Source organism: Lactuca sativa, chromosome 8 (genome assembly GCF_002870075.4).
Source record: "Lactuca sativa cultivar Salinas chromosome 8, Lsat_Salinas_v11, whole genome shotgun sequence".
NCBI classification, from domain to species: Eukaryota; Viridiplantae; Streptophyta; class Magnoliopsida; order Asterales; family Asteraceae; genus Lactuca; species Lactuca sativa.
In genome coordinates this window covers 51,617,596-51,627,526 of record NC_056630.2, presented here as the reverse complement: position 1 = coordinate 51,627,526, position 9,931 = coordinate 51,617,596, and the positions used below count along the sequence as shown (strand labels likewise).

Here is a 9,931-nt window from a genome sequence, read left to right as displayed (position 1 = left end):
TATATATATATATATATATATATATATATATATATATATATATATATATATATATATATATATATATATATGTGTGTGTGTGTGTGTGTGTGTGTGTGGAGCAGTGAGCACTGATCATTCAAAGTGATCATTCAAAGGCAAGTTTCACATCTAGAGGAGTTTAAATGAAAGTCAACGACGTTTTTGCATTCTTATAATAAACAGCGATAGGAATGATTAAATAAGTAATTACCAGGTGACATAGTCAATACGCATTGAGTTTTACTGGTCTATCTCATAAATAGGTGAAACATCACATTCACATGACATCAGAAATTTTAATATACAGGGTGAAGATTATTTCAAGTATAATATTTTGGTTAGAAAGCATAATACGTACGCACTGACTAATTCAATCCTGTGGTCATCAGCCACCATGTCCAGTCCTTATTAACTTGAAATCAAGTTTCAATTAAAGAAGTTGCAGAAGTTGAAAGGTGCTCAATATGTCAACCAATGGCGGCTCTAATTGGTTTTCTTTGGTATGATCATGTTCTTCATATCTCTATATATTATCTCTATATATCATATATGTGTTTCGATTGTCTTTGTCTCCTGCTATTTGTGTACTTACAATCCTCAAAAATATTGAAGTTTTATCATGCTTTAATTAAATTGTTTCTATGAATACTATCTCGTTTGTCATTTAATGATCCAACAACACGTATGAGCATGTAATAGTCGACTCTTACGCTTTTTCAGGGTTAAAACAAGCAAATCTAGAGGAATAAGGATATGAAACAAAGATGTTTGCTTTTAAAGTATATAAAATCTCTTTTTTCTGCTTAAGGTGTACATGAGGTCAAGTGCAAATCATTTGAAGTCTTTGCTGCTGTTTATTTCTGAAATCACAAAATTATCACTTATGACAGAAAACAAGAATTTCATCAAAGTAGGATGCTTATTTATCGTGTTCCTTCCATCATCATTGATTTGGAATCCTCAGAGAATACACCAACAAATGCAGAAGAGATCTAACTTTCCCTATCAAAATTGATAAACATATATATAGCAAAAACCTGTTGTCAAAATGCAACATTACGCGTATCAGTATGATTACACAAAAACAAGAAGCCGAAAGAATCATAAAACAGATGGATAGGGTAGTTAAACACATGGGTGAAGTTCTATAATCCATAAAATCAGCATCAGGAGAATATTTCCACTATATATGCAATTCAATCAATAGTGAAAGACATCAAAGGTTTTTATTTTGAAGCTAGTGAAATGCAGACGATAGGAGACATATATGTTCACAATGAGAAAGATCTTTACTCCATTAATGTTCTTCAAGGTTCCATGGACCATGAATCGACAGAAATAATAGATGTTTACATGGAACCACTCTATGAAACTTTCTTTTGTCCATTGACAAATAAGATAATGGATGATCCTGTTACAATCGAAACAGGCATCACTTATGAGAGAGATGCGATAACAGAATGGTGCAAAAAGTTTGGTGATCCTGCTGATATCATTTGTCCAAAAACAGGCGTTAAGATAACCAATCAAGTTTTCAACAGAAATATTGCATTAATGGAAACCATCAAGAAATGGGAGGAAAGAAATGAACAAGCAATTATAAGGGCTGCAAAATCAACTCTATCTTTAGTCAGTAATAAGACCATGATTCTTGAAGCATTGCATAATTTGCAGACTTTATGTAGAAAAAAACAGTACAATGTGGTTGAGATACGTACTATTGGTGTCATACCACTTCTTGGAAGAATCTTGGGACATGAAGACAAAGATGTGATCTTTGAAACGCTTGAGTTACTAAAAAAGTTGGCTGAAAATGTTGATGATGATGATGATGATGATGGAAAAGTAAACTTCTATCTCAAATTATGTTGTTATATGTTATAATTGTGTAAGATTTGAAGAAAAATCGAATCCTTTTTGCAGGAAATGATTGTCAAGACAATGGACTTATCTGTTATAATACAGAATTTGTCGAGTGAAGTTGAATGTATTAGGCATGCGGCTTTGCTTCTTCTTGTTGATCTTTCAAAAAGTGGAGATTTTTGTGATAAATTTGGTTCGGTTACTGGAGGATTTTTAATGCTGATTACTCTGAAGTATAGACAGCCCATTGATGAGTTGGCTTTAGAGAAAATTGATGAAATTTTGAAAAACTTGGAGAGGTCATCAAGTAACATCAAGTGTATGGCAGAAAATGGACATTGGCAGCCCCTATTGCATCATTTTCTTGAAGGTATAACTTTCAGTTAAAAATGTTTATAACAAAATTTATATTCCCTTCTATCAATCTCTAAGGGTATGTTATGTTTGATGAAATGGAATAACGAATGAATGGAATGACTAGAATATTGGAATGAGACAATGAGTCGTTACTTTCCATGATCATATTCGGTTTGCAAGTATGAATAGGATGAATTTCGTATGAACTTTATACATTAAATGTGGATATAAAAATATATAATTTTAACTCTATTCTATACATTAAACGGACTTTTATTTACAAAAAGATAAAATTAAATAATCAAAGCTGAAGCCCAAAAAACTTATAATAAAAATAAGAACTTTTTGTTAACAGAAAAATGACTAAATTAAAATAATAACATACTTTCGTTGAAAAATACATAGATAAAAACCGGTTATTTGCAATTTTTCATTGCCTTTTATGGAACAAAAGTTTACAAAATGGAGGGAAACATATTCCTTAGCAATGGTCAATTCCATTTCTTTGGGTAAAACAAATGGGTTTTCTATGAACCATTCCATTATTCCTCTATGCTAATTCGATCGTATCAAATACTATCTAAAATACTTTACATTTTGTGTTTTTTCCGGATTAAACCTCAACTTTATTTTTTTCATGAATAAGACATTGTTTTTTTTTATCTTTTTCAGTCCGACCCTTTTAGTCTTTTTTTTCCAAAAAACTTGTAAAATTGGCGGGTTTTTTCGAGAAAACTAAAAAAGTTTAGAATGTGCTTGAAAACAGTTAGAAAGTTGATGGTTTTATCCGGAAAAAACATAAAATATAAGGTTTTTTATGAGATTAACCCATGATTCAAATTAACCCATGATTCAAATATACAAAATCAAACAGGTGATGAAGAGACGAAGATGGAAATGGCGAGTTTCATTGGCGAAATTTTTCTTGGAAATGATGATGATAACAACACTTATGTCGCAGAAACTGCTTCACATGCTCTAATCGAAATGGTGTTTCAAGGTAACTCACTAGCAAGAAATGTTGCATTTAAAGCACTGAAGCAAATCTCATCTCACCATGAAAATGGAAAGATTCTTGTGAAATCAGGTGCAATAACCAACATGTTGCATGAAATGTTCAAAAGAACAATCTATAATGAGCCAACGAATTCGAAAGCAGAAGCAGCTGGGATACTTGCAAACATACTTGAATCAGGAGAGGTTGACTTAACTGACCTTCAAGTTGACCACACGATGTCATTGGATTACATCATTTACAATTTCGTAAAGGGTGTCTCCAATTCAACACCAGATGAATTGAGCATCAACTTTGTTAGAATCCTATTGTGCCTCATGAAATTCCCAAAAACGTCGGATATTATTGTGTCTTTGGTAAAAGAGAGCGATTTATGCACAAATTTGATTGAACTTCTGAATAACCCAAGTGCGAAACTTCAAATCTCTTCCATCTTGTTTTCAATTTCTCTATCGCCCTTTTTTGGTCATACATTAGCAGAAAGGCTATGTAAAACAAGAGGCCAACCTCAAAACTTGCTAAAAGACTTGCCAAGAACAATGCCACCAACAAAAAAACAAGCGGTTTCAGTCAAATTTTTAGCAACACTTCCTCACGAAAATCTTACTCTCAATCTTGCTCTACTCAACATGGATATCGTTCCTTTAATTTTGACAGAAATAGATCGTGTTCAGAAATCTGGCATGAGAATAAACAAATATGGAAGTGATTATTTTGAAGGACTTGTGGGTATTCTTGTTAGGTTTACTTCAACTCTATACGAGCAACAGTTTTTGATTCTAGCAATGAATTTTAGTTTCACAAGAACGTTCACAGAATTGCTTATGAACACAAGTGATGAAGTTCAGAGGTTATCGGCAATTGGGTTACAGAATCTTTCATCAAAGACTGTTTCTTTATCAAAGCCAACCGATATCAAGGAACACAAGTTGAGAAAGTTTTCATTTTTACAGAAATGTTTCCCATTCAATTCAAGAAAACTTAAAACCACACCAATGTACATGTGCCCTATTCACAAAGGAGCTTGTTCTTCTCAAGAGACCTTTTGTTTGCTTGAAGCAAATGCGATTCAGAAGTTATTGACTTGCTTTGACCACAAGAATGTAGATGTAGTGGAGGCTGCATTATCGGCTATTTGCACTTTGTTAGATGAAAGAGTTGATTTGGAAACAAGTGTGAGTATTTTGATCCATGAAAAGGCTATACAACATGTTTTGAATGTGGTGAAGGAGCATAAAGATGAGTCTTTGAGGCAAAAATCGTTTTGGATTTTAGAGAAAATGTTGATGAAAGGAGATGACAACTCAACTTCTGAAATATCACAAGACAGGTTCTTCCGTGCAATGTTAATCACTACTTTGCATCATGGCCATGCGGACATTAAGTTGATGGCTGAGAGAATCTTGAGGCATTTGAATACAAGGCCTAACTTTAATACGAATTTTACAATGTAATTCTACATACTTTTTTGTATAGCATACAATACTACTTGTAAAGTTTCCATACATCAAGAATCAAATTATTGTTTGTGCATTAGAGACAGTTCTCATGGGATCTGTTGCCATGCCTCACAGCTTTGAAACATGTCTTTGGAAGAGATATTCAAACCCTTATAAGGAAAGTTTCGTTTCCCTTTCTAGCCAAATAGTAAAAAAATGCCACAATAATTGATGAATTAAGTAATTAATAGAAAGTATAGAAAACAAATATATGTTAGCAAGATGCAAACTTTCTCTAATTAAATGGCCGGCATACAAAGGCACAAGTCGCAACCAAAAGAGTCATTGGACGTTTTGTCTTGTTACACCAAATCCATGATTAATATTTTATAATTCAAGATTAATGACACGCATCAAGAAATATAAACATATGTTATGATCGAGTACATAGCTGTTGCCAATTGGCTTTGAGATAAAACCCCAAATTATAGTAAAGATTAAAATATAGCACAAGGGGTTAAGGCCGGCAAGTAAGATGACGTCATCATCAACTATTTTGCTGCTTTTCTATTTCATGAAATTGTTTATAGATTGTTTCTTTGAATAGTTTATTAGAAGAACACGTCTTTCTGTTCTCTAATATCAAATTAACTAAACCACCATTGATATTGTCAAAAAGACACAAGTTTCTACTTGTTTTATAGTACTATATAACATGCAAATGGACGTCTCTTGTATTCTGAGATGGGATTTAGGCCTATAAGTTCATCAACTTGATCAAGTTTGATACAGTTTTCACATTCCATGGCTTCTTTCTCGATGGAGGATTTTGTGGGAACCGGGTCTCTAAAGAAACTTCTTCCAAAGCTATTAGATGATGGCTGGGATGATGTTCCAACTTTAAAGATAATGAATACAGAAGACATGAGTGCAATCAACATGAATCAAGCACAAAAAGTAAGCTATAGATATCACATATTGTTCTCATTATCTTCTATGAAAGTTGTACTTTTTTTCCGAATATTTTCTTTTGTTTTACTGAAGGATGCGTTGGAGATGAGGTCATACCTTCATGATCGATCACTAATGCAATACGCAGATAAGCTAGAAGCTTCAGGAAAATGTCTAGCAGAGCTTCTAAACCTCGGAATCTCAGACCTTTCTTCTCAATTCGCCATGAAAAGAGGACACATCGCACGCTTCATGGACAGAACCTCACAATGCGAAGCTGATCCAATCCCATCGTCGTTTTCTCTCCCTGCAAGAAAACCAACGAACCCACCTTCGCGAAACCCAAGTATGTTCAAGAATCCATCGATTTCTACTCGACCAAAATTACAGGCTATGTCAACACGAAGCAACATAGCTTATGATTCAACAATCGAGCAATCAATCGCTGATTTCAAGATCAAAGATGGGTATATCTTCAAAGGAGTTGTCGCTTCCTTACCTGATGAGCCTAGGGCGTGTGGTTGTATACAGCAACCTCCCATTGTCGATGATGTCGCTCCATATTCCAGTATCGAGAATATTTCAGTTCAGAAGCTAACACCGGAGTATAAGATAGGTATGGAGCGATTAGTCAAAACCAAGACACCGCCGATGAGAGTTTCCGACTTGTGGCGGGACAAACCATCGCTCCTCCTTTGCATCCGCCGGCCGGGATGCATCATGTGCAGAGCTGAGGCGCATAAACTTTACTCAAAGAAACCCATATTTGATGCACTTGGGATCAATCTCTTTGCTGTTCTTCATGAACATATAGAATCAGAAGTAAGAGATTTCTGGCCACGATATTGGGGTGGGGTTGTGCTTCTTGACAAGAACATGGACTTTTTCAAAGCTCTTGGTGGAGGATCATTGCTTAAAGACAAATTCATATCAGGGTTTCTCTTTAATCCTCGAGCTCGTGCAAACTACAAGCGTGCGAAAGCTATGGGAATCGAGCAAAACTTCAAGGGAGAAGGCGAAATAAAAGGTGGACTTTTTATTGTTGGCAAAGGGAAAAGTGGAATTGCCTACCAGTTTATAGAGCGAAACTTTGGAGACTGGGCACCACTTGCTGAAGTCATTGAGATTGGTACAAAGTTGCAGGTATAATTCAGGAATGATTGATAGATCAATTTTATACCTCTTGTTTCAAGAATGTTGTTAATTAGTTTTGCTAACTTCATGATATTTATGCAGAACCAACAACTGAATAGGGAGAATTCGATAGCATCACGGGACTTTGAATGAAGGGATATGAAACATGGTCGAATCCATACTCGTCGTTACGTTAGTTCTAGTGAGGTTATATTGGTTTCAAGAGTATAGCGTAGTCAGATTACTGGCTTTGCACTTCAATGCAGATCTCCTATTTGTTTGTTTTTTTTTCCTTTTCTTATGATTAATTATTTAATTAACCACTGTTTATTCTAGTTCTTGCTTTAATTAGAAAATCAAATTGTGTTGGGGATTTCTTTCAAAGGATGTGGTGGTAGTTAATGTAACTTAGATAGCCAACTAAATCGTGTTTGAGACACTATTCGAAAGTAGTATTTTGATCTTTAACACTATGTTCCCGAGGTTAATTTAACATAGAAAAAAAAAAATTGATAGAAGTGAGAAGAAAGTAAAATAAATTGGTATTCAAGTAAAATAAATTGGTATTCATCATATTTATTAAATGATGAAAATGGAAAGAAATGGAAGGAAAAGGTTCTTTCCTAACTTTCCTTTAATTCTCAAAGTATTTTGAGAGAAATGAACACAACATTTAATTTTACTTTCACTTCTTTCCAACTCAAAAATACAAAAGACAATTTTTTCCTTTCCTTTCCTTTTTCTTCTTCTCGCCTACTCTCTTTCTCATTCTTTTTTTTTATTTGCTCAAACTCATGATCTAGGCCTAATGATAATCCAATTGAATAACAACTTCTGAGTTAAGGCAACAAGCTAGAAGTCAAATGACTAAATTCGTGTAAATTAAAGGTTGTTTCTTTTAAAATTTTAGAATTAGAGAACCTGAATAATAATATATGCCAAGAAATTTATAAAATATGCACTTAGTAGTCTTCAAAACTGTTTATATTTCACAAGACTACCCCTTGACCTGCCTGGACATGTCAACATGACCGCTACAAGGATGTGTTCATATGTGAAGACTTGAGAAAATGTGTTCTTGGTGAGCAAATGTGCTCTTGGTGAGAAGGTGCTCCCAAGATGAAAAGATGTTAAATCTTGAATTTGTTGGAGCATTCAGAGAATGGGCTCCAGCCATGCTAAAAGGCACTCTAGCTATAGGATGTGTTCAAGGTATGTCAGAGTGCGCACTAGGCTTGTTAGGATGCACTCTAACTTCGCAAAAGCAATGCTTAGTTGTTGAATGCGCTCCGACAGCTAAAGAATGTGTCACTTGTGACATCCTCTAGTTTTCGGAACCAAAAAAAATTCTTTACGCTTTAAAAATCATGATACTTTATTTGCGGAAAAATACCAGTATATAAAAATCTTTTGAGTATAAGATTATCTCAAATAAAATCCTAAGGATATCATAATCGATACAAATACATAATTTACAGCATAAACACCATTGCATACTTTCTCTTAATCATTTAGCATCCTAACCAAGTTCCAGTTGCTTAAGTCTTGATACATGTGATACGTACAAACTTACCGGTGATGCATATATATATATATATATATATATATATATATATATATATATATATATATATATATATATATATATATATACACACTGCAAAACCAAGTGTTACCAAACAATATATAGATTTATCTCCGACTTGGATATTTATAAAACCTCATACCTATACATGCCCACCTCAATCGATCCTCATAGATCCTAGTCCATGATTATCAGGAAGATAAACCATTTCAGAGCAAGGGTTTTACTACACAGCTAGCGGCTTCCTTGGCTAGTAAAATTCATAAAGGCATTCGAGTCATCATAGTATTTGATGAATATTGTATTCCATTTCATCTACGTCTGTGGGTTATGAACCCACACTAGTAACGTAATTCACAAGACCATCTAGAATGATCAAGGATTGTCATCTTACTCTGGTAGATGACTAGACATACAATTGTAGTTGCCTGATATGGACCCACCATTCATGGTCATCCAAAGAGGAATACTAGGTGTACTCTGCTTTGTATTTTGTATCATCGACACCTGAAAGTATCACGGAACATAGGTTTACTCTCCATTCCTAACTTACACACATTCTCTTAATGAGACTAACCAATATACAACTTAATTAAACTAGGAATCTATAATAAGTCTTATCTCATTAATGGCCAAAACTACTAAGCTCCCAATACCATCTCTGTTTGTTACGGAACCGAACTCCACTCTCCCTTCCTAACTTACACACATTCTTCGAATGAGACTACCATAATAAGTCTTATCTTATTAAGGGGATCGACAACCACCACGATCCCAAGATATGAGAAACAGAATTGTTTCCCTCATCTTATTTCCTTTTCCTTTCTCACCTTCTCTGATTGTTTGTTTCTCAGGTTACATCCCTAAAAATAAAAGCTTATGATTTGAATACATGTTTACAAAATATTATACATCATGTGGTCACATGTCTTAGTGGTTGCTTTATTGTCATATTTATTAATGTTTAAGTACTTTCCTGGGGATTGGTTGTTGTACTATTAGACTTTAGCATGGTAGCTTGAATTCATCATAAGTTGCTTCAACGGGTGTGTGACTTCCTCGCAATGTTATTATTATCAAGTAATGGCTTTTCAATATGTCATTACTTACTTATGAATTACTTTTTCAACTGTATAGATTGAGTTAATTATTATCATTTCTTTTGTATTTATTTCAAAATTTTACTTTAAAAAATGCTTAATGTTTACACCTTGATATTTAACTTTTTTTAATCAACATGCGTAGTACACATGTCTCATGCCTAGTATTTAATGATTTTCAACTCAAAGAATCGTTTGTCATCCTGTAGGATTAAATAAACCATATCAAGAGAATCAACAAACCTCATCTTGTGGGTAACTATAACCGTATGCATATGTGATCCATCATCATAAAAAAATCTCTCCTACACCAAAACTAATATTACAACCGTGATAAAAACATGCATTATATGGTCTATTCACATATTCATAAGCATTCAGTGGAGCTTAAGAACTATGTTATGTGGACGTCCTCAAAGAACAACAGAGATAAAAGTTAGATATAAAACAAATCTCTATAAATAAT

General features: G+C 33.9%; 2 protein-coding genes and 1 long non-coding RNA gene across 3 annotated transcripts; 2 read left to right on the top strand and 1 right to left on the bottom strand.

Annotated features, from left to right (window-relative positions):
* Window positions 1-246: 246 nt before the first annotated feature.
* On the top strand, window positions 247-4,789 carry LOC111896605 (putative U-box domain-containing protein 42). The gene is made up of 4 exons (XM_023892585.3): window positions 247-521; window positions 742-1,866; window positions 1,945-2,254; window positions 3,116-4,789. The coding sequence occupies exons 2-4, from the start codon at window positions 1,267-1,269 to the stop codon at window positions 4,708-4,710; spliced, it is 2,505 nt and encodes an 834-aa protein (XP_023748353.2). The 5' UTR covers window positions 247-521; window positions 742-1,266; the 3' UTR covers window positions 4,711-4,789.
* A 291-nt stretch (window positions 4,790-5,080) lies between these two features.
* Window positions 5,081-6,174, bottom strand: LOC122195349 (uncharacterized). Its single transcript, XR_006185675.2, has 2 exons — window positions 5,764-6,174; window positions 5,081-5,593 (listed from the first exon to the last, which is right to left on the bottom strand). It is a non-coding gene; the product is annotated as an uncharacterized LOC122195349 (long non-coding RNA).
* LOC111896608 (uncharacterized) lies at window positions 5,483-7,237 on the top strand. The gene is made up of 3 exons (XM_023892589.3): window positions 5,483-5,652; window positions 5,740-6,789; window positions 6,883-7,237. The coding sequence occupies exons 1-3, from the start codon at window positions 5,500-5,502 to the stop codon at window positions 6,931-6,933; spliced, it is 1,254 nt and encodes a 417-aa protein (XP_023748357.1). The 5' UTR covers window positions 5,483-5,499; the 3' UTR covers window positions 6,934-7,237.
* The last annotated feature ends 2,694 nt before the right edge of the window (window positions 7,238-9,931 follow it).

Excerpts from the sequence above, each read along its gene's own strand:
- LOC111896608 (XM_023892589.3), top strand. The coding sequence starts at position 5,500 with ATGGCTTCTTTCTCGATGGAGGATTTTGTGGGAACCGGGTCTCTAAAG. Across the intron at positions 5,653-5,739 it reads ACATGAATCAAGCACAAAAA|GATGCGTTGGAGATGAGGTC; the intron begins GTAAGCTATAGA and ends GTTTTACTGAAG. Across the intron at positions 6,790-6,882 it reads AGATTGGTACAAAGTTGCAG|AACCAACAACTGAATAGGGA; the intron begins GTATAATTCAGG and ends ATATTTATGCAG.
- LOC111896605 (XM_023892585.3), top strand. The coding sequence starts at position 1,267 with ATGCAGACGATAGGAGACATATATGTTCACAATGAGAAAGATCTTTAC. Across the intron at positions 1,867-1,944 it reads ATGATGATGATGATGGAAAA|GAAATGATTGTCAAGACAAT; the intron begins GTAAACTTCTAT and ends TCCTTTTTGCAG. Across the intron at positions 2,255-3,115 it reads ATTGCATCATTTTCTTGAAG|GTGATGAAGAGACGAAGATG; the intron begins GTATAACTTTCA and ends AAAATCAAACAG.